This window comes from Haemorhous mexicanus, chromosome 25 (genome assembly GCF_027477595.1).
Source record: "Haemorhous mexicanus isolate bHaeMex1 chromosome 25, bHaeMex1.pri, whole genome shotgun sequence".
In the NCBI taxonomy this organism is placed as follows: Eukaryota; Metazoa; Chordata; class Aves; order Passeriformes; family Fringillidae; genus Haemorhous; species Haemorhous mexicanus.
In genome coordinates, this window is record NC_082365.1 from 5277245 (window position 1) to 5300387 (window position 23143).

Below are 23143 nucleotides of genomic sequence, written 5' to 3' on the forward strand. Positions count from 1 at the left end.
GGGAAATGCTGGGACAAACAGGCAGGTTGTAGGGGTCAGGCCAAGAGCAGCATGGCCTTCTTTGGAGGCAAAAGATGACCTTGGGTGGGTGCTTATCGGTGCTAGGATTCCATTCTTCACCCCTGGGAAGAATGCTGTGCAGAACTCCATGATATCAGCAGCTAATTAATGACTTTATTGTACTATAACTATATTACAGATATTACACTAACAAGAACTGTCACTAATTAAATAACTAGAAAACCTGTGACTCTCTGCCCGAGAGTCCCAACACACACACGTGGATCCAATTGGCCAATGCACCCAAAACACCACCACCAAAATCCAACCAAGAATCACCTTTGGTAAACAATCTCCAGAACATTCCACATGGGCACAAACACAGGAGCAGCAAATGAGATAAGAATTGTTGTGATCATTCTTTTCTCTGCTTCTCTTATAGCATTTCTCAAGAGAAATTCTGAGAAAGCTCAATCTCTGTCTGTTCAGAGGACATGTGAATACCACAGGTGCTCTGGGGGTGTTTTTTTCAGGAAGCACAGCAGTTCAATTCCCTGGCCTGCGTGGTTGGGATGGGAGAGGAGGGTGCTCCAGCTTGGGGCTGTGGGGGTGTCATGGTTTGATGCTGGTGCAATGCCAGTGCTCTTAAGAAAATATATTCTCTTTAGTGTTTGCTGTGAGATGTGACCAGAAATAGAGCCAAGCAGGCTCTACCTTAGGGATAAAGGAAAAAAAAATTATTAACTTACAATGTATAAAAGAAGCACACACACAGAACTCAGAATGAAAACTTTCTAAAGACATTCCTCCTCCCTTCCATCTTGCAGGGGCTTTCACCTCTTTTCTCTGTCCAAGGCTCTGGCCACATGCCTTCCCCTCCCCAACCCAGCCTGCACTGGGCAGGGGAGCTCTGACCTTTTTCACCAACTGGAACTAAGAGAGTTTTCTTCTGGGAGTTCTTTACTTTTAACTTTCTGTGTTCTCAGAGGCGTATCTATGCCTTCAATGGCTACACCTGGTGCCAATATTCAAATGTCAGCACTGATTGGTTTGATCACAAACTTCCAAAAAACTCACTGTCTTGGTTTGGAAAGACAGGAGTCTACTAAAGAAGGCAGGAGCCTCCCCTGAAATGGAGAATGTAAACCCTCCCCACCCCTCCAAATTGCTATAAATTTTAGATTAAGGGGCTGTCAGGCACAAAAATATGGGAGCAGGAAATAACTAGGGAAGAAAGTAAAAGGATAAAATAAACAATGCAGTAAACCAGAACAACACTGACAGAGTCAGAACACAACCTGACACCCTGTGGGTCAGGGTGCTGGCAGCAGTCCCATTGGAATTGTGGCTGCAGCCCTCCTGCAGTGCCAGGGGTGGTTCTGCTGGAGCAGGGATCCTGTAGAAAGGTGCAGTCTGCCTCTGAAGATCCAGTGGAAGAGGCAGCTGCTGTTCCTCTGGGAAATCCAGTGGAGAAGCCGTGCTGGTGTTCCAGAATCTCCAGATTATATCTGGGTAGGAATGCTTGGCTCCTCCCTCTGGGCTCACATCTCCCAATGGGATGCTGTAGTTCTTATCAGCCATGCAGGGGCATTCAATAGTCTGTTATCAGCAGCTGTCTCCCCGAGGGAGGAGTGATTGTGATCACTCAGAGAGAGAAATAAGGCAAGCTGCCCACTTGACAAAAGACAACTGCCATAGAGATGGGAGTAGAATACGTCTTTCCTTGCAATCTGGAACACTCACTTCCTTTTCAGTCTAAGACAGGGGTGTGCAGCGTGGCTGGGGGTGCTGTGTGTGCCCTGCAGTGGGCTCACAGCTGCCCTCCCTGTGTCCCTGTGTCTGTGTGTCCGTGTGTCCCCAGCGGCAGTGCGTGCAGTACGCGCTCAAGGCTCGCCCGCTGCGCCGCTACATCCCCAAGAACCCGTACCAGTACCAGATCTGGTACGTGGTCACCTCCTCCTACTTCGAGTACCTCATGTTCTTCCTGATCCTGCTCAACACCATCTGCCTGGGCATGCAGGTGAGGCTACAGGGCTTGTGGAGGGATATGTGAGGGTGCACGGGCTGGCTCAGCCCTGCCATCTCCACGAGAGCCTCTGCACAGGGGGTGTTTGCTCATGGTGTGATGTCTGGGTCAGGGCCTCTGGACCAAAATGGGACTGGTGGGATGTGGGGAGCCCAGAGAAGGGGCTGCAGGGGGGAAATTTCCTTTGTGCTGAGCCATTCACCTGGCTTTGGGAGGGGGCTCTGCATCCAGCACACATCTCTGAGCTCACAGTAGAGGCTGAATCTGCCATCAGCTAATGTCTCCTTCTGCCTTATCCTCAGCATTACAACCAGTCTGCAGAAATGAACCACATCTCAGACATCCTCAACGTGGCCTTCACCATCCTCTTTACCCTGGAGATGGTCCTCAAGCTCATGGCCTTCAAAGCCAAGGTGAGAGAAGAACATCATCAGCATGGAAAGCAGGCCAGGCCAGGGGGTTCATTTATCCTGCACTGGGCATCTCTTGAGTGCAAGCACCCCCAGCCCTGCAGCTCCAGAGAATTTCTCCTTACAAGACCCTTAAGGACTCCCATGCATAGGACCTTGGAGTTTCTGGAGGGGCTACTGCTTGTCAGGACTACCCTTGCTGGCCAAATCCCACCCAGTACAGTTGGCCACTATTCCCATCTTCAGTGTCAGGGCCATAGTGGGGTCATAGCTGCAGCTATCCTGATCCGCCCTCCTCATCTCACTGCACTGCAAGTCAGGACAAAATAACGGAGCAGAGGGTGCAAGCTCTGACCACCATCCCTTCTTCTGAGGGTCAGACTCACTGAAGAACCTTCTGGTTCCTCTGTGTCCTCTTTGACTTACACCCTTGCATGTTCACTCTTCTTTGCCTCCTCCTCAACAGGGCTACTTCGGAGACCCCTGGAATGTCTTTGACTTCCTCATAGTGATTGGCAGCATCATTGATGTCATCCTCAGTGAGATTGATGTAAGTGTCCAGGGGCACGGGGCTGTCCCCACCCAGGGCTGACACTGGCACCTGCCCTGGCCCGAGGCAGGAGTGCTGGATGTGTCCAGCCCTGCAGAGGGATGGTGTCCTCTCCTCTCTCCCTGCTCTGCTTGGTTCTGAGGAGGGACAAGCAAGGATCAGCACGTGGCACGAGCACATGGAGAGCACAGCTGTGGACCTTTCAGCATTAAAGCACAATTGAGAAGTCCCCAACTGCCCAGCATGTCTCATTGCCCTCTCCCCTCTGGTCTCCTGAATCTGTAGGCACTGGAGTCCTGTGGAAAACAGGCACTCAGGACTAACCCATCATCAGCAGGCTGTGTGCCAGCCCCTGCCCCACTGGACAGGCATCCACACACCCAGCCTCAGATCAATGCAGGTGGGACTAAAAGGGCTCCCACAGCTCCCTGTCCCCACAGGACTCTGCTGGCCCAGGGGAACCATCAGACCCATCAGATTTCCAGACATTTGCTTTGTATGTGTCCCTTTACACAGCAGCCCCTACGCACAGGTGGTATGTGTGAGCTCCAGCTATCCCTGCAGGAGCTCTGCACTCTGCAATCTGTGGGGCTGGTGCCTCAGGCAGGGCCTGTTTGGTGGGTGCTCTGCTGGGAGCATTTCCAAAGCAGGGCTAGGAAGCCACCAAAGCCCTGCCTTCCCTGGCACTGGCACATCCACACCCGTGTCTGGCCCTGAAAACGCCCCTCAGCTGTGGGAGGTGTGTGCTTCCTTCAGCAGAACTGATGGGGCTCCAGAGGCAGCTGTGGAGTGGGGGAGATGTTGGATTGACCCTCTCCAGTGGCTTGGCAGTGTCTCCTCAAAGGGGCAGGACTGGCTCTGGCACTGCTGCTGCCTCTGCCACCCTGCATGGGGTCTCCTTCCATGTTCTCTGTGCAGGAAGGTGAGGTTTCCAGAGACCCTCAAGAGCAGTCACCTTCTCTGTAGGGTATTCCAGGTCTCACAGAGCTGGGATGAGCAAAACCCACCCACCTTCCCCTCCTGTGAGAGCCCTGTGCCCCTCTCTGCACAGTGGGGCTCATCAGTACAGCCATCCTGTGCCCTCTGGGCTTCTCAGCCTTCATCATCTCCCAGATTTCCTGCCAGTGCCAACAGCTTTTATCTGTCAGCTCCTCCTCATCCTTACCCAGCTCTCTGCACCTGTGCCTTGGTTTCCCACTGCCTGTCCTCCCCCAGCCTGCTCTCAGAACTCAGAACTGAAGTTCAGGGGGTGCTCAAGGCCCTGGACTCCACAGTGGCTTTCAGTCCCTCTGGAGCAGGGGACCAGTTGGCCACACACCAAAATCCTGCTGGCCTTGAGATGGGGATGCCCAGGACCCAGCACAGGCACCAGGAGGAGCCTGGTGCCCTGGCTGGGCTGGCAGGGGCTGCCCCAGGTGCTGTGCTCTGTGTGCTGCAGCTCTGTGGACAGCAGCAGGGCTGTGCAGAAGGCCAGGCAGAATTTGGGGAATGATCTCTGTGGCCTGAGCTTCCCAGGTCCTTTCCCCTGTGTCTGTGTCCTTGAGGGTCTGAGGGGATGCCCAGGACACACCACAGGCAGCAGGAGGAGTCTTGTGGTCTGTGTGGTTCCTTGCTCACCCAGATGCAGCCTCTGCCTATCAGCAGTCACATCAGCTTGTCCCTGAGCCTGAGCTATGCTGGGGCTCTGCCTGCCCTCCCTAGGCCCATCCTCTTCTCCCCAGTTTCCATCTTACTCTTTCTTCTGTGTCTGTGTCCTCTCCTTGTGTCCCTCCCTGCCTCCCCTCTGCTGACTCTCTTGTTCTCTCTCTCCACAGACCATCCTGGCACCCAGTGGTGGGTTGTACTGCCTTGGTGGGGGCTGTGATGGCACTGTAGGTACCAGCTGTGTGTGCCTGCATCCCTCCCTGCCCCTGCCAGCCTTTGCACGTGCCCTGTGTGTCGCCGAGGCCACCACACCCAGCTCCTCCCTCTGGGCTGGGACTCTGCCCTGGCTGAGGGGGATTGGGGTGACACCCCACAAACACAGACACCCCTTCCCACCCGGAGAGGTGCAGGGCTCTTCCCCCTCCCTCCTGGGGCCACCTGAAAGCCCAGCCCTGCCCTCACCATCCCATCCCCTGGAACTGCCATACCAGAGCTGTAGGGCAGGAAAGGTGACCTTGGTCCTGCTGCCATCACCCTGCCTGCCTAAGGCCTGGAGGGATGCAGCCTCTGACAGCCAGAGAAATGGAGAGAGGGCAATCCCTGCCCTCTGACAGCCAGAGAAATGGTGACAGGGGCAATCCTTTCCTGTGACAGCCAGAGAAATGGGGAGAGAGGAATCTCTGCCCTCTGACAGTCAGAGAAATGGAGAGAGGGCAATCCTTACCCTGTGACAGCCAGAAAAATGGAGAGAGGGCAATCCTTACCCTGTGACAGCCAGAGAAATGGAGAGAGGGCAATCCTTACCCTGTGACAGCCAGAGAAATGGAGAGAGGGCAATCCTTACCCTGTGACAGCCAGAGAAATGGAGAGGGGCAGTCTCTGCCTTGTGCCCTTCCCCAGGACTGGCTGTGTCCCCTGGGTGCAGCCCCATGTCCTGGGAGGCTGAGTGGGCCAAGCCCTGCACTGCTGGCCAAAGATCACTGTGGGAAATAGAATTGTGGAGAATTTTCAAAGCTTTGCAGAAGGTTCATTTACAGCATGGTGGAGCACAAGCTAATTGGCCAAGAAATGCTTATAATGTGTTGTAGTTAGGAAATAGTCAGCTTCTAATTGTGGCATCTGTATTGTCTCACCCTTCACATGAGATTAAAGATAGAATGAAAATAGATTAGATTAAAAATAATAGATTAAAACGAATGTATAAAAGTTTTTAAAAGCCCTCTCAGTTACCCCATGTCTAAGTCAGGAAAAGACCAAATCCAAGAGCTCACCAAGGGGCTGCAGTGGCAATGGGGTGGCCTGGGTTTGTGTGAAGATGTGGAGGAGCTGACTGCAGGGTGCCATGTGCCAGAGCCTCTGCCCAGGGCCCTGGGGCTGGGAACTGCAGAGTGCAAGCTGCTCTGCACAGGGCACTGCCCAGAGCCCAGGGATGGGGATTGATGTATGGGTGTCTCGAGCCAGGTCTCAAAAGCTCTTGGATATCTGTGTCACACCCAAGATAGCTCAGCTACCTTAGAAGGCATAAAATCAGCAGGATGGCTTCTGTGATAGTGTTAGAAAAGTTTTAATAAAAGGTAAAATAACAGAACTCTTTACAGAGAAAAACCCAGCCAGGTGCAAGAGGTTCTTGCTCTGGTAAAACACCTCATAAAAGAGATTTGTTTCTTTGTTCTCTTCTTTTTCTAGTAAATTGCTCAGGCGGGACTTTTTGGCTGCTGTCCAATTGGCTATCCTTAAGTTTGAGGTGAAGTGCCCCAAGTTCTATGAGGTGTCTTTTTCACTAATTGAGGAGAGAAAGTTCTGGGTTTTTTTGCTTTTTAAGGAGACAAAGGATAGTTTAGTCACTCTGCCAACAGAGGGCACATTCCTACAGGGGATGGGCATGGGCATGGGCATGGGGATGGGCTGCACTGGGGCTGCTGGATGCTCCTGAGCACTGCACTCACTAGGTGGGCATGAGGCACCAGGAGAGTGAACGGCAGAAGAAAGAGGTGGGAGAGCAGATGGAGATTTTCAGTGCAGCCCTGGGAACTGGGAAGTGTGATGCTGAGGAAGGTGGAGCTGCTGGGAGGGGTATTTGCAGGTGGATTTTGTTACCCTGAAAAAGCTGGGAGTGGGTGGCCTGGGTGATGGGAGCCAGAGGGGTCCAGTGGCAGCACTAAAGCTCTGGCAGGCCAAGGGGGCAGTAGGAAAAGCATCCCAAGCAGTGATGGAGTCCAGGTAGGCAGTGCCAATTCGTGGTCCTGGTGGCAGAGACTGTGGCTGAGGCTGTGCCATGCTGGGGCTACCAAGGGCACAGCTGACTGAGCCCCCAGCATCTCCAACCACCACTGTTAGGTGCTTCCAGACAAAACCCAGTCCATTCAGGCCAGGAGCTGTTCCTCCTGCCTCATCTCCTGCCTTCCCCCTCTGCCCTGACCCCCTGGCTCTTCCCCCCTTCAAGGGGGATACCCACAGAGAGCTGGCATCACTGCACAGCCAGGTGACATGGGCAGCACCCTGCAGAGACACCTCTCTTCAGTCCCTCCTTTGGTTAAAGTCCTGCTGTGACCTTGTCAAAACTGCCCTTCCCTGCTTGAACAGCTCTCATTAACCCTTCCTGTGCCTGGTGCCCACCTTACACCTCACTCTACAAATACAGGACGTGCTGGGCAAGACCCTGGTGGGACTAAGGCTGTCTGTGGTGGCCCTGTGACCCTCAGGGCTCTCCCAGTCTGTGTGGCAGCCTGCCTTCCTTCCTGCATGATCCCAGTGTCAGAGTGTAAGCGTGGGGGCCCGGGGAGCTGGGGGAGAGCAGCCAGGAGGAGAAGTGCCAGCACACCTTTGCAGTCTGACCCTGTGTGCAGGCAAGGGCAGCATGGCTGGTGCCTGGGGGTGGGATCTCTTTGCCCTGCCTCCCCCAGGACCTGGAATCCTTGCCTTCAAGGCCTGGGGGCCCCAGCACTGTCTGTCCTGCAGCTGTTGTGCTCTGCCTGCAGGACCCTGATGACAACTCCCGCGTCTCCATCACTTTTTTCCGTCTCTTCCGGGTGATGCGGCTGGTGAAGCTGCTGAGCAGGGGGGAAGGTGTCAGGACCCTCCTGTGGACCTTCATCAAGTCCTTTCAGGTCTGTCAGGAGCTCTGCTCCCCTCCCAAGCACACACATGCCCAGGGCTGGCGGCACTGGCTGATCCTCAGGCTGGTAGGGTGAGCAGCCTGCCCTCTCCAGGTGTGATGTAGGGGTCCCCTCCAGCCAGGTCTCATAAGCTTTTGGATATCTGTGTCACACCAAGATAGCTCAGCTACCTTAGAAGGCATAAAATCAGCAGGATGGCTTCTGTGGTAGTGTTGGAAACAGAAAAGTTTTAATAAAGGGCAAAATAACAGAACTCTTTACAGAGAAAAAACGAGCCAGTTGCAAAAGGTTCTTGCTCCTGGTAAAACACCTCACAAAAGCGATTTGTTTCTTTGTTCTCTTCTTTTTCTAGTAAATTGCTCAGGTGGGACTTTTTGGCTGCTGTCTAGTTGACTATCCTTAAGTTTGAGGTGAAGTCCCCCAGGTCCTATGAGGTGTCTTTTTACCCAATTGAGGAGAGAAACTTCTGGGCTTTTTTGCTTTTTAAGGGGACAAAGGATAGTTTAGTCACTCTGTCAACAGGGGCACATTCCTATACAGGCAGGGGAGAAAGCTCCAGTGCTCCTGCTGGCCTCAGGCTGGGCTGGGGGCTGGTGGTGTGCAGAGCATGGCCCACATGGGTGGGAAGGTGTGTGTGGCTCCCTGGCTGACAGCTCTGAGTGTCAGAGCTGGGCCAGGTGCTGGCAGTACCTGCTGGGCCCGTTTGTCCTGGTCCCAATTAGCTGGGATCTGCACCAGGTGGGTACTCAGGGCATGCTGCAGCATCAGCTCACAGCCCGAGCTGGGACTTCCCTCAGCCCTGGGCTGTGCTGAGCCCCTGTCCCAGCCACAGAGGCTGGCATCAGCCTCCCACATGAGAGCACCACAGAGAAGGGGCCAGCGGGAGGGTGGGAGAGGTACACGTGAGCTGTCCCCTCCCCACACAGGGACAGGTACAGCTCCTGCAGCTCCTGCAGAGCCCAGGCCCTGTCTCTGGGCTGTATCTCACACAAGCCATGGTCCTTTTGTCACAGGCTCTGCCATATGTGGCCCTGCTGATTGTGATGCTTTTCTTCATCTATGCTGTGATTGGGATGCAGGTGAGGGGCACGGGGCTGGGAGGTGGGAATTGATCTTCATCAGATGCCCTGAGCCTGATGGCACTGGGGAGGTGGGACAGGGAGGGACTGGTTCCTCTCTTAGGCTCTTTCTGGTACTTTGCACATGAGGAGATCTGTTTGCCCTGGTCTGAAAGGGTGTTTGCCACCCCAGCAGCCTCCTGTCCCTGGGCTTCAGCCAGGGCAGCTGGGGCATGTGGCACAGAGCACTTTGGGAGCCAATGGCACAGTGCAATGGCACCAGTGCTTGTGCTGGTTCAGACCTTGTCTCTGTGGCCCAGATAAAGTGCAGCTGTGGTCAGGGGTGCTTTCAGCACTGGCAGGAATGTCCAAGTAGCTTCTAAGCCCCAGAGCACCCACAGCCCGATCTCAATCTCTTTTGGGGATGCCCAAAGCCAGAAGCCAAATAAACCAGAAGAAGTGGAGCTCAGGCTCCAGAGGGTAGTTGGTGCCAAGGAAAGGATGGCACACTGCAGACTGCCACTGTGATTTACAGATGTTTGGGAAGATTGCAATGGTGGATGGGACCCAGATCAACCGAAACAACAACTTCCAGACCTTTCCACAGGCTGTGCTGCTGCTCTTCAGGTCAGTCTTGTCCTGTGGCAATGCCCAGCTTGGAGTGAGGGAGGACCAGCATTTCAGTAGCTGATTTCTTTTTTGTCCCACAGGAGGATCTCCTGCAGCAGTGGGAGGGTTTCAGGAGAGGCTGTGGGTTTTCTTGGTGTGGCTGGGCTGCTGGAGAGATGGGCATTTTGGGGTTGCTATTCTGAGTATTTCCTTCCCAGACTGGATTTTAATTTGTGAATTGTGAGGAAACTCATGGGAAGCAGAAGCTCTGCCTGAGGTTTTTCTTGAGTCCAGACACTTTCTGGAGCTTTCAGTGGCCCTATAGCAGCAAGCCCAGAATCCTGACTGCTTCTTGTTTTGTTCACAAACAGCTTTTTGCCAGTGATTCAGTCAAAACAGCAATTACTTATGTAAACCTGGGTGGCCTTCACCCAGCACTAGCTGTTCTTGTGTTGCACTGATTCCTCATGCCCTTACAGATTGCAGGTCTTCCTCCACTCTTCCTGGAGTGGATCTGCCATTGGTTTGCTCCGAGGGGCTGCCCACGTGCTTCTGATAACATGAACATTTTATGGGCGATGTTACAAATCAAAGCTGCTCTTTAACTGGCATTCTGAGGCACTGTTTCACCAAAAGCAGCTGGCAGTTATTAGTTCTGCTCTCTACCTAGTGTTGTGGTAAGGTGGGAAACTTATCTCGTTGATTTTTGAAAATTCCAGTATATTATGTCAGCGGAGGGTTTGGATTTCCTTGCAAAAGCTTATGTTTCCCATTGCCCTGTGTGCTGGGCTGGCCTGAGCCCTCCCTGCATGCCCAGGGACCAGCAGGTGTCCCCTGTTCCCAGGTGTGCCACGGGCGAGGCGTGGCAGGAGATCCTGCTGGACTGCAGCTACGGCCGGCGCTGCGACCCCGAGTCCGACTATGCCGAGGGAGAGGAGTACACCTGTGGCACTGGCTTTGCCTACTTCTACTTCATCAGCTTCTACATGCTCTGTGCCTTCCTGGTATGCATCTTTCACATCTTCCTCCAAAGTACTTGGTCTTTTTTGTAAGGCTGTCCTTTGAAACTTGTTTCTAGTTCCATTTCCCTCTCAGCAATGTCTGTCCTATTCCATGGCATTTCTCAGTCAGCATTTTTTATCTCAAGGTTGACATGCAGATGCACACTATGTGAGCCTTCTGTCAAGCTTTGAGATTTCTCTACAAACCCACTTCCCACTGTGTGCTGGCTCCCACTGGCACCCCTGTCCTGCCTGGGCAGCTGTGGGTTGGTAGCTGTGTGTCTCATGGGGTGAGCCCATGAACCTCCCCCTGGGGACATCCCCCCAGCCCACCTACCCAGCCATGCTGTAAACTGACACTGCCCTCCTGGGGGACCCAGGATCCCTTTTAGTGTCTTCCCACAGCCTCTGTGTGCTGCCTTCCAGATGTGTTTGTGCTGGCCTCAGCAGGGGTGGAGAGGGATGAGATGCTGATGTCCTTGTCCTTTCACATGACCTGCTTGAGCAGGAGGCTCCTCTCTGCATGGGAAGAGCCTCACTCGGCATCCTCTGACTGCAGGACATCCCAGAACACATCTGCCCTGTTTTTGTAGTGCTGCTCCCTCTCCCCTGGCTGGGTCCTTCCCATGCTTTCCTCTGCCCTCAGATCATTAACCTCTTCGTGGCTGTCATCATGGACAACTTTGACTACCTGACACGGGACTGGTCCATCCTGGGGCCCCATCACCTGGACGAGTTCAAGAGGATCTGGGCTGAGTACGACCCTGAGGCCAAGTGAGTGAGGGTGGGTGGGCAGCATGGAGGGGGGGTGGTGTTTTCTGGGGTCCCCCGTTGAAGGGAGGAAATGATGAATCTGACTCCATGTTTTTAGAAGACTAATTTATTATTTTATGATATATATTACATGACATGACATGACATGATATGATATTATAGTATATTATATTATAATTGTGCTATACTAAAACTATACTAAAGGATAGAGAGAGGATACAGACAGCAGGCTAAAAGATAATAGTGAAAACTCATTACTTTCTCTTCAGAGTCCTGAAGAGAGAGTAATGAGTTTTCACTTTTCAAACACAGCCTGACTGTGATTGGTCATTAAGTTAAAACAATTCACCTGTTGGATAAACAATCTCCAACCACATTCCAAAGCAGCAAACACAGGAGAAGCAAATGAGATAATTATTGTTTTCCTTTCTCTCTGAGACTTCTCAGCTTCCCAGGAGAAGAATCCTGGGCAAAGAGAATTTTTCAGAAAATATGACAGTGACAGGGGTGTTCCATGGAGGGGACACATGCAGGCAGGGTGAGCTGTGGCACTGCCTACAAGCCAGCTTCCAGCATCTCAGAGGTCAATGTGGACTTGCCAGAGTTGGTCCAGATTTGATAAAAGCCATCAGGAGATTTGGGACTTTCAGTTTGAGACTTTCAGTTCCCTCTTCATCCAGCTGTGGTGAGGCTGCTAACCCTTCCCATGCCACTGCACCCTTCACCTGCTCCCCAGGGCCACAGGGAGCAGCTGTTTTCCCCAGCAGGAGCAGAGGGAAGGGTGGGGATTAGCCCAGGGATCAGCCCCCAGAGCAGCTCCCCAAGGAGCTGTCAGGCAGGTCTGCTGCCTCTCTGCTGAGCTGCTGTTTCCTCTGCAGGGGGAGGATCAAACACTTGGATGTGGTGACTCTGCTGAGGCGTATCAACCCTCCCCTGGGCTTTGGGAAGTTCTGCCCACACCGTGTGGCTTGTAAGGTAAGAGCCAAGGTGGTGCCGAGGTGTGTGAGCACAGGGACATGTAGGAATGTGCACCCTGTGGATGGAGTGACCAAATTATTCTTTGTCTGCTTAAAAAGGCAAAAAGCCCAGAAGTTTCTCTCCCAAATCAAGTACAAAGACACCTCATAGGATCTTTGTGACTTCACCTCAGACCTGGGGCTGTCTGATTAGACAGAGACCAAGAGGTCTGGCCTAGGTAATTCAATAGAAAAAGGAGAGAACAAAGGAAATAATCACTTGTGTGGGGTGTTTTAGCAGGAGCAAGAACCTCTTGCCCCTGACTCGGTTTTTCTCTATTATGGCTTTATTATTTTGCCTTTTATTAAACCTTTTTCTCTTTCCAACACTACCTCAGAAGCCAACCTGCTAATTTGATGCCATTCTGGGTAGCTGAGCAATCTTGGGTGTGATGGGTTTCTCTGAGAGCTCACAAGCCCTGCCTCAAAGAGTAACACATCAGGACACCTTCCCCAAGCTGGCACTGTGTCCTCCTGGCAGGCTGAGTGACATCCAGCCAGCTCATACTCTGCTCTGACCTCTCCTTTTTAATGAGGGGGGTGATCTGAGGGGGCAAGGAGAGGTACTACTGACTGAGCTGAGGTGGGTCAGCTCCTGAAGATCAGGACTTGCCTGTGCTCACCTCCTACTTCAAAGGGCTGGCACTGATGGGCTGGCTCTGCCTTCACTGCTGGGGACCCCCAGGGCACCCTGCAGCTGCTGCGGGAGGGCAGTGCAGGGCCTGAGCGTGTGGCTATGTCAGCTGGGCTGTAGAACTTGTTTCCAAGAGCTGATGGTGCTTAGGGAGAAGGAAACACCAACTTTCTTAGCAGAAATACACTTTTCCTGGCTTAGTTCACTCTGAACAAATCTGTGTGAGGCTCATGTGTAACATGCATGGGCAGGAGCTCAGGCACTGGTGTAATCCCTCCTGGGTTTTCGGCAAACACATCAGATTTGATCCCCAGACTCCTCACAGCAGCTGGAACATGTTTTGGAGTGGGGAGTGCAATGTAAAATGAGTCCCATGTCTCTGAAAGCAGTGGAACATGTTTTGGAGTGGAACGTGTGGAGTCCACAGCAGTGGAACATGTTTTGGAGTGAGCAGTGCAAAATTACTCCCATCTCTCTGAAAGCAACTGGGGTGGGTTCAGCCTGGAGAAGAGGAGGCCCAGGGGACTTTCTTGCTCTCTACAACTCCCTGACAGGAGGCTGAAGCCAGGTGGGAGTGGATCTCTTCTCTAAGTAACAAGTGATAGTCCAAGAGGAAGCAGGCTGAAGTTGATACCTGAGAGGTATCAACTGAACCATCCAAGTCTGAACCATGAGAGGTTTAGGATGGATATTGGGGAAAACTTTCAATGAAAGATTGGCTAAGCCCTGGTTGTCTAGGGCAGTGGTGGGCTTCCACCCCGGAGGGATTTAAAAGCTGTGTGGATGTGGTGCTTGTGTCCATGGTTTTTCTGATGGCCTTAGCAGTGCTGGGGGAATGGTTAGACCTGATGATGATCTCACAGATCTTTTCTAACCTAAACTGATTCCATGATTTTCTCCCATGGCACCCATGCCTTGTAGGTTATTTCCCTCTGTGATTCCATGATTTTCTCCCATGGCACCCATGCCTTGTAGGTTATTTCCCTCTGTGATTCCATGATTTTCTCCCATGGCACCCATGCCTTGTAGGTTATTTCCCTCTGTGATTCCATGATTTTCTCCCATGGCACCCATGCCTTGTAGGTTATTTCCCTCTGTGATTCCATGATTTTCTCCCATGGCAACCATGCCTTGTAGGTTATTTCCCTCTGTGATTCCATGATTTTCTCCCATGGCACCCATGCCTTGTAGGTTATTTCCCTCTGTGATTCCATGATTTTCTCCCATGGCACCCATGCCTTGTAGGTTATTTCCCTCTGTGATTCCATGATTTTCTCCCATGGCAACCATGCCTTGTAGGTTATTTCCCTCTGTGATTCCATGATTTTCTCCCATGGCACCCGTGCCCCTGTAGGTTATTTCCCCCAGCTCTAGCCATCTCTTGCTCTGGTTCAGCTGCCTGGGACCAGATATGTCACTGCCTCTGGCAGTTGTGGTACCAGGGCTGATGAGCCAGGGAACTCAGGCACTTCTCTGTGGGACCAGCCCCATCCCTGTGGACAAACCCTCAGCCCTGCTGTTATTACCCATCCCAGGGGGAACAGAGCCCCTGGGTGCCTGCATGGCTCTGCTCAGCCCAAGCCTGGAGGGTGTTACCAGTACCACCAGTGCCACTGCTGGGCAGGGCAGGTGGGGCTGGGAGGGCTCCATGCCCTGAGCAGACCCTTATAGTAGAAACAGGTGATCCCCCAGCCAGGGAATAATGTGCTCTGACTCCATGAATCAGAAGGCTGCACAATTGCTTTATTAGGCTATTCTATATTACACTTACACTATAACTATACTAAAGAGATACTGTACTAAAGAATACTAAAGAAAAACCTGTGACTGTCTGAGACAGTCAGGACACAGCTTTGACCCAATTGGCCAAGGAAACAAAACAACCTTCAGCAATAGGTGTCCTGTGCAAACGTAGAGCACAGGGAACATTTCTCTGTCTGCTCTGGGGTGCCCTGACCCCCAGGGGTGCTCTGAATTTGACCCTCATTCATGGAGAAAGTTTCCCAGACTTCAAGATAGACTGGAATCCACAAAAGTGTGAAATATTCTAGAGAGCAGTGTAGGTGTGTCACTGGGTAAGAAATTGAGGGTTTGGGATTTTTAGTATGTTGTGGATGGAAGCAAGATGGAGGGCACAGGGTGTTGTCCTGGGTTTCTTCTTCATGCTTCTTCTTCCTCCTTCTCCATGGGTTAGGGTGGCATTTTGTAATTGGGCAGAAAAGTCCGCACTGTGGGCTCTGTGGGATCAGTTATTGGGTTAAGAGGGAAAACAATCCAGGTGTCAGTTCTTAATTGGATAGTTTAGTTTTAAAAGACCTTGCAACAAGAGATTGTTGGCCATTTTGTGCCTTCTAATGAAAAGCTGCAGAACTCACAGTAGTGAGAGTGTTTTACTGAGTCTGAACATGAACTATCATCTCAAGTGCCTTCAGCCCAGACCCAGAGGAACCCACAACTGGTACCCTCACAGTGTCCAATAACCAAATCACTTTCAGTAAACAATCTCCATAACACATTCCACATGTGCCAAACAACAGGAGCAGCGAATAGAAATAAGAATTGTTTTCTCTTCTTCTCTGAGCTTCTCACTGCCTTCCCCAGGAAAAATCCTGGGAGAGAGAATCATGTCTCTGTCTGCTCAGAGAATGTGAATGCCACAGCCCCTGGGCAGGCCAGGCAGGGAGCCTGGGGGCTGCCAGGCTGCTCTGGCCCTGCTCACAGGGTTGGTTTGCCATGCAGCGCCTGGTGTGCATGAACATGCCCCTGAACAGCGACGGCACCGTCACCTTCAACGCCACCCTCTTTGCTCTGGTGAGGACTGCCCTCAAGATCAAGACAGAAGGTAAGCAGTGATCCTGGCTGCCTCTGCAGCCTGACAGGGAACCTTCCTTGTGAATTTCCCTTGTTTGACTTTCACATAGACTGAGTTTTGTTGTTGTCTGGGACCAATTGAATAACAACCATTCATTAAATTCAAATAGAAGACATTCAGTGTCAACATTCCAGTGTTGCCTCAAGCAGGAGAAAGTGCACATTAGGTTTGGAAAGGACAGAGTGATGGAACATGATGAAAATTTTCCACTGTGCATGAAAACCAGCCCCATGGCACCTTTTAATGGAAATCTAAAGACGTTAAGCTAAAAGAGAGCTAAAAAGAGTGCTTCATTCTTCCAGCAGCTGAGTATTGGCAGTGAAGATATTGAGACTCAGGAAAAAACCTCTGGTTTAAAAAAGATGGGAGGACAAGTTGTAGTTACTGCATCTGTCCACAGCTTGTTTTTACAATTATCAATACCATAATATTACAACTGTTCTCGATTGTATAGGAACAGGTATGATGCAGTTCCTTCACTTAGAAAAGCCCACTTTCCATAACTGGGTGTGGGTTACCATTCCCCCAGTGGCCAGGGAACTCAGGCACTTGTCTGTGGGGTCAGACCCTGTGGACAAACCCCAGCCCTGCTGTTATTGCCCATCCCAGGGCAGCCAGAGCCCCTGGGTGCCTGCATGGCCCTGCTCAGCCCAAGCTGGAGGATGTTATCAGCTGATGGCCACATGTGGCAGCCCTGAGGAGCAAACCAGTGCCACCAGTGCCACCCTGAACAGCTCAGGAGTGGGGCTGCTCCAGCTCCCATCCTTTGGATGTAGCTCAGGAGAGGTGCTGAACCACAGAGCTGAGGTGGTTCCAGAAGATCAGGACTTACCTGTGCTCCCCTCCTGCTTCAAAGTGTGGCAGGGATGGGCTGGCTCTGCCCAGAGCCCTCATTGCAGGGACTCCCAGGCCCCCGAATTTACCTGTGCTCTGGAAGAGCTGCTTTCCTTCACCCCTTCCTTGCCAGCAGCAGCAGAGTTTGCTGAGCTTTGCTGTGGGAAGGTGTCCCAGCAGCTTATTGTGGGAATAAATCAGGTGACACTCCATTTTCTTCATGGTGGAAGAAGCCCATTCTTTATCCACATCACTGGTTTTTATACAGTTTTACAGACTTTGTGTGGGACTCCAATTGGTCAGGAGCTTTCTTGTCAATTCTTTATTGGTCAGTAAGAAGTTGTTATCCTGTATTGACTGGTCACTCAAGCCCCCAGTGTGTACATGCAGGAAAAGTGGTTTGTGAGAGATAGTTCTCATTTTTCTATCTAACAGTATAAAAACACTTTATACAGGTGCAAGCTGTTTTTTACCCAGGAATAGATTATGAACTGCTCACACCAGGATTACTCTCCCATGGGAACTTGCAAAGGGCTAGCCTGACCAAGGGCTAGCTGCTGATTTTAGGAGAGCAGGCTTGATTTTATGAAGCTTTTCTTTATGATTTTTACCTTGCTGCAACCCTTGTTTGTGTGCCTGTGCTGTGAGCAGCTCTGGGCAGGGCTGGGCTGGACAGGAGCCAAGGCCAGGCAGTGGTGGGCTCCTGGGGTCAGTTCTTCCAGCAGTGTGCCATGGTGCTTCCCTCTGCCTGGGGTGGGAGCTTGGCAGCCTGGGAGGAGCACAGGAGATCTTGGAGGTAAACTGGGATTTCAGGAATAGTGAACCCTGTGGGAGCACCAAAGGGGAGGTCAAAACCTGTGAAGTGTTCTGGCTGAAATCAAAGCCTGTCTCTTACCAAGCTCACCTTTATTGGGTGGGGAGAGAGAGAGGAGCTGTCACACCCTCCAGAGACTGGCCAGGTGTTCTCAGGCTTTGTCTTCACTCCTGTTCACACCCCTGGGAGTGAACTGATCTGTCCTGCTGGTTTTCCATGTCCTCTTTGTTGATGGAGTGACAAAATTATTCTTTGCTCTTTTAAAAGGAAAGAAGTTTAGAAGTTTTTTTCTTCGATTAAGTGAAAAGACATTTCATAGGACTTAGGGGACTTCACCTTCACCTTAAGGATAGCTAATTGGACAGAACCAAAAAAGTCTTGCTTGGGCAATTTAATAGAAAAAGAAGTGAATAAAGAAACGAATTGCTTTTGTAAAGTGTTTTACTAGGAGTAAGACTGTTTCACTTTTGGCTCAGATTTTTTGTTTGTTATTTTGCTTTTTATTAAACTTCTTTATTTTTAACACTGCAATTTTGTTGATTTTTATGCTTCCAAGGGTAGCTGAGTTATTTTGTGTGTTTTAGGCCTCTGAGAGCTTATTAGACCTGGCTCAAGGAGGCTATTATGACATTTCCTCACAGGTAATTTTGAACAGGCCAATGAGGAGCTCAGAGCTATTATCAAAAAAATCTGGAAACGAACAAGTATGAAGCTTTTGGACCAGGTCATCCCACCCATTGGAGGTTTGTCCCCAGGTGTCCCTCCCAGAGGGACCCAGCAGCTCCTGCTCAGGGTCCCACTGCTCCTGCCACTGGGATCCTGGGACAGGCAGAACCATCAGGTTGGTTTCTTCCCTCCAGATGATGAGGTGACCGTGGGCAAATTCTATGCCACTTTCCTGATCCAAGAGCACTTCAGGAAGTTCATGAAGCGCCAGGAGGAGTATTATGGGTACAGGCCAAAGAAGAACCCTGTGGAGATCCAGGTTGGTGTGTGGGTGGTGCTGGAGGGGAGATTCTCCCTGAGGGAAGGGTTAGGGAAGGGGAAGGGAAGGATTAGGGAAGGGAAGTGTTAGGGAAGTGTTAGGGAAGGGTTAGGGAAGGGAAGGTTTCGGGAAGGGAAGGTTTCGGGAAGGTTTGGGAAGGTTTGGGAAGGTTTGGGAAGGTTTGGGAAGGGAAGGTTTGGGAAGGGAAGGTTTGGGAAGGGAAGGTTTGGGAAGGGAAGGTTTGGGAAGGGAAGGTTTGGGAAGGTTTGGGAAGGGAAGGTTTGGGAAGGGAAGGTTTGGGAAGGTTTGGGAAGGGAAGGTTTGGGAAGGGAAGGTTTCGGGAAGGGAAGGTTTCGGGAAGGGAAGGTTTGGGAAGGGAAGGTTTGGGAAGGGAAGGTTTGGGAAGGGAAGGTTTGGGAAGGGAAGGTTTGGGAAGGGAAGGTTTGGGAAGGGAAGGTTTGGGAAGGGAAGGTTTGGGAAGGTTTGGGAAGGGAAGGTTTGGGAAGGGAAGGTTTGGGAAGGTTTGGGAAGGTTTGGGAAGGTTTGGGAAGGTTTGGGAAGGGAAGGGAAGGTTTGGGAAGGTTTGGGAAGGTTTGGGAAGGGAAGGTTTGGGAAGGTTTGGGAAGGGAAGGTTTGGGAAGGTTTGGGAAGGGAAGGTTTGGGAAGGGAAGGTTTGGGAAGGTTTGGGAAGGTTTGGGAAGGTTTGGGAAGGTTTGGGAAGGGAAGGGAAGGTTTGGGAAGGGAAGGGAAGGGAAGGGAAGGGAAGGGAAGGGAAGGGAAGGGAAGGTTTGGGAAGGGAAGGGAAGGGAAGGGAAGGTTTGGGAAGGGAAGGTTTGGGAAGGGAAGGTTTGGGAAGGGAAGGTTTGGGAAGGGAAGGTTTGGGAAGGTTTGGGAAGGGAAAGGGAAGGGAAGGGAAGGGAAGGGAAGGGAAGGGAAGGGAAGGGAAGGGAAGGGAAGGGAAGGGAAGGGAAGGGAAGGGAAGGGAAGGGAAGGGAAGGGAAGGGAAGGGAAGGGAAGGGAAGGGAAGGGAAGGGAAGGGAAGGGAAGGGAAGGGAAGGGAAGGGAAGGGAAGGGAAGGGAAGGGAAGGGAAGGGAAGGGAAGGGAAGGGAAGGGAAGGGAAGGGAAGGGAAGGGAAGGGGCTTCCCCCAGCCTGGGGGACTCAGAGAGCTGCAGGGAGCCTGTGCCTTATGCCTCTGGAGGTGAGGTGCCCCAGGTGAACCAGCACTGAGCTGGCCATGGGTCCCCAGCCCTGAGGGGACCCCAGTGTGACCTTGGTGTGCAGGCTGCAGGTGATTCAAAGCAGAGGAGGGCTTTGACTCTCTGCTCCACTCACTCCAGTGTAGAGAGGGCCTGGCAGGATCTGGTGCCTCACCAAGGAGTTTTAACACCTGGAAAGTTCCACCCCAGACCATTGTCTGTGCCAAATGCTGCTCATCCCAGCCCTTGCCCACCTGCTCTGCTCAGATCTCAGGGCCTTGTCCCTGCTCTCCCCTCAGCAGTGTCTGACAGCTCCATATTTCTTGTGTTCTCTCAGCCTTACAGAGCACCAGGGGGAGGGGGTACACGTGGCTGGCTTTGAGGGGGACCCCTGCAGTCAGAGAAGCCTGCACAGCAGGCCCAGGGGGTGCTGGCAGAGGGTTTCTGTGCCTGGCCAGAAGGCTGGGATGTCCCTAGGCTCTCCTGACTTTGTAGGGAGGAAATCACCTGTGGAGATAAAAGACCAGGACCCAAAGGAGCAAAACAAGGAAAGAGCCAGGTCCCAGATCAGAGACAGAGGCCCAGCCTGCCCTTGGCTGTCACCTCCATCAGGGTATTCCCTTTTGGGGACAGCATGAGCCCAACGACGGTGGGACAGCTGTGGGAGCAGTGCCACCAAGCACAGCCAGCTGCAGGCTGTGACCCATGGCCTGTCCATGGCAGGACACCTGGCAGGCCGAGTGCCTCACCATGCTTCCCTCTCCAAAGAGCAAGGGGAGGGTGGTGGGCTCACCCAGCCCTGCCTTCCTGTCCCCTCCAGGCTGGGCTGAGGAGCATTGAAGAAGAAGCTGCTCCTGAAATCCATCGGGCCATTTCTGGGGACTTGACTGCAGAGGAGGAGCTGGAAAGAGCCATGGTGGAGGCTGCCCTGGAGGAGGGGATTTACAGGGTGAGTTCAGCCTCAGGGCACTGCACAGTTTGGTGTCCCACCAGCCCTGATTTCAGAGTGCTGGTGGGTCACCTGGCTGCTAGCTCTGAGGGACAGTCTGCAGGGGCTGGGCCACAAGGATGAGCAGCACTTCTGTCCTTTCTGTGAGCATCAGGACATCCTGGTGCTGTCATCTGGGGCAAGCTGCTCTCTGCCTCAGTTTCCCCTCTGTGAAAGGAGCCAGCCCATGTGCCTGGCAGGGCTGTGCTGGATAGGTACCTGCTGGTTTGGAGGTTCCCACAAAACAAAAAAACCCAAAAAAAAACCCCAAAAAACAAAAAACAAAAAAACAAAAAAACCCACTGCCAGAGTCAGAGCAGGCCCTGACCCACTGTGTGTCAGGGTGGTGGCACAGTCCCATCCCAGGGTGGCACAGTCCCATCCCAGGGGGGCTCAGGGTGGTGGCACAGTCCCATCCCATGGTGGCACAGTCCCACCCCAGGGGGGCTCAGGGTGGTGGCACAGTCCCATCCCAGGGTGGCACAGTCCCATCCCAGGGGGGCTCAGGGTGGTGGCACAGTCCCATCCCAGGCTGGCTCAGGGTGGTGGCACAGTCCCATCCCAGGGGGCTCAGCCCTCCTGCAGTGCCAGCTGTGGTTCTGCTGGAGCAGGGATCCTGCACAAGGGGGGAGTTTTCCTCTGGAGCTCCAGGGCTGCTGGAGATGGGCCTGCTCTCCCTCTGGGAATGCAGGGCAGGAGAAAGCTGCTCCTCTGGGAATGCAGTGGGCAGAGGCTGCTGTGCTGTTCCCAGGTCAGATTGGATCCAGGTAGGAATGCTTGGCTCCTGCCCTGGGCAGAGCATCTCCCCATGGGATGGTGGAATTTGATCAGCCCTGCAGGGACACTCAGTGGCCATGGACAGCAGAGATCTCCTGGAGGGAGGCTTGGCTGTGGGAGAGATAAAGAAAACTGCCCAGTGAACAGCAGAGAACTGCCCCAGCTCTGACAGATGGGGATAGAATTCACACCCCTCTTTCCAATCTGAGACACTGCTGCATGGCCATCAACCCTCAGTGCCTCAGTTTCCCCACCTGGGCAGTGAAGCTCTGGGGACTCTGTGTTCTGCAAGGCCTGAGCAGAGCAATCACTGTTTCAATGTGGGAATGGCCCCAGAGCAGCCTGGAGCTCCAGGCTTCCCCTGATGCCCTCCCTGTTGGTTGCAGAGAACAGGTGGCTTGTTTGGCCAGGTGGACAGCTTCATGGAGCCCAGCAGCCCCCTGCAGCCCCAGGTGGCCAGCCAGAGGCCCCTGCAGTTCACCGAGGTGGGCACTGAGGACCTTGACTCTCCTGTGTTCCTTGATGACTTCCCCCAGGAGGGCAACACCAACATCAACAACGCCAACAGCAGCAGCTGGCTGCAGGGGTAAGGGGCTCAGCCTCGGTGTGCAGGTGAGGAGGGCAGTGCTGGCCCTGCCACTGCCTGCCCTGGGGCTGTGCTGGCAGCTGGCTGCACCCTGGCCTGGCCAGGGCTCCCATCCCACCATCCCTCATCTCAGTGCCATGAGCATGGAGGTGGCAGCAGGGCTCCAGGGGTTGCAGGAATCTCCCCTTCCACTCACATGCCAATCTCTGAGGCCAAGGCCCTGGCTGGGGCCACCAGCACGTACCTGGGCACGGGTAGAAAGGACAAAAATGACCAATGTAAGAGATGGACTTAGTCCTGCTTCTTGGGGTCTCCACCCTGTTTATCCATCCCAGCTGTCCCTAGAGGTCTGTCCCCCTGGGCTGGGGAAGGGGGAGGGCTGGACCCCCAGGTGGAGCTGGCTCAGTGTGTGTGCCCAGCCAGGCTGACCCACTGCCTGCCCTTGCCAGGGTGCACTATGAGGATGAGGTGCTGAGGAGGACGGTGCCAGCAGCACGCAGGCGCCCGGCGTGGGGTGAGTCTGGGCTTTGTTCTTCTTCTGGGGCACTGGGACCAGCCCAGGGGCCCCAGCGGGGGGAAGGGGCTGATGGTGCTGGGTGGAAGGAGCAGGTGCAGGCCCCAGTAAGCTGGAGGTTTGCTGAGAGCACTGAGCACAGCAGGATCTCTCTGGAGAGCTCCAGGACACCCTTCTCCCTCCTTCCACCCTTTGAAGTGATGAAACATGGAGTCAGTGCCTTAGCTTGAGGAGCACTGGCCATCCCAGGGTCACCAGACCATGTTCATTTCCTTAAACAGGGATTTGGGTGCTGCTGAACTCCTAAACCCTTTGTTTCCCCCAGTCCAGTGAGCGTGGTCCCATCTCTGTCTGGCAGTGGTGTCCTTGCTCCTGTTCCCATCTGATGGATGTTGAGATGCCAGAGGAGGGCAGAGGGCAACAAGGCTGGAGAGGGGCTGGGAGCACAAACCCTGAGAGGAATGACTGAGGGAGCTGGAGGTGCTCAGCCTGGAGAAAAGGAGACTCAGGGGTGCCCTCATCACTCTGCACAGCTCCTGAAAGGTGCCTGTGCTGAGGTGGGGCTGGGCTCTTTCTTCAGGCAGCACTGACAGAACCAGAGCACACAGCTGCACCAAGGGAAATTTAAGTTGGATATCAGGAAAAGGTTTTCCACAGAAAGAGTGATAAAGTTCTGGAATGGCTGCCCGGGGAGGTGCTGCAGTCACCATCCCTGGGGGTGTTTAACAAAGCCTGGA

At 53.0% G+C, this 23143-nt stretch overlaps 1 protein-coding gene across 7 annotated transcripts in view; it reads left to right on the forward strand.

Moving 5' to 3' along the window:
* The window catches only part of CACNA1S (calcium voltage-gated channel subunit alpha1 S), a 64501-nt gene that overhangs the window by 39739 nt on the left and 1619 nt on the right, over nucleotides 1-23143 (forward strand). For 5 of the 7 annotated variants that reach the window (XM_059867511.1, XM_059867510.1, XM_059867508.1 and 2 more), the window contains 16 exons: nucleotides 1862-2020; nucleotides 2329-2439; nucleotides 2903-2986; nucleotides 4801-4857; nucleotides 7609-7737; nucleotides 8760-8825; nucleotides 9340-9431; nucleotides 10258-10417; nucleotides 11061-11188; nucleotides 12067-12163; nucleotides 15578-15680; nucleotides 18000-18101; nucleotides 18219-18343; nucleotides 20362-20490; nucleotides 21693-21892; nucleotides 22342-22406. In XM_059867511.1, the coding sequence (XP_059723494.1) occupies nucleotides 1862-2020; nucleotides 2329-2439; nucleotides 2903-2986; nucleotides 4801-4857; nucleotides 7609-7737; nucleotides 8760-8825; nucleotides 9340-9431; nucleotides 10258-10417; nucleotides 11061-11188; nucleotides 12067-12163; nucleotides 15578-15680; nucleotides 18000-18101; nucleotides 18219-18343; nucleotides 20362-20490; nucleotides 21693-21892; nucleotides 22342-22406 (1807 nt within the window). The remainder of the gene's footprint in view (nucleotides 1-1861; nucleotides 2021-2328; nucleotides 2440-2902; nucleotides 2987-4800; nucleotides 4858-7608; nucleotides 7738-8759; nucleotides 8826-9339; nucleotides 9432-10257; nucleotides 10418-11060; nucleotides 11189-12066; nucleotides 12164-15577; nucleotides 15681-17999; nucleotides 18102-18218; nucleotides 18344-20361; nucleotides 20491-21692; nucleotides 21893-22341; nucleotides 22407-23143) is intronic. The other 2 variants (XM_059867509.1, XM_059867513.1) reach the window with 1 other exon arrangement.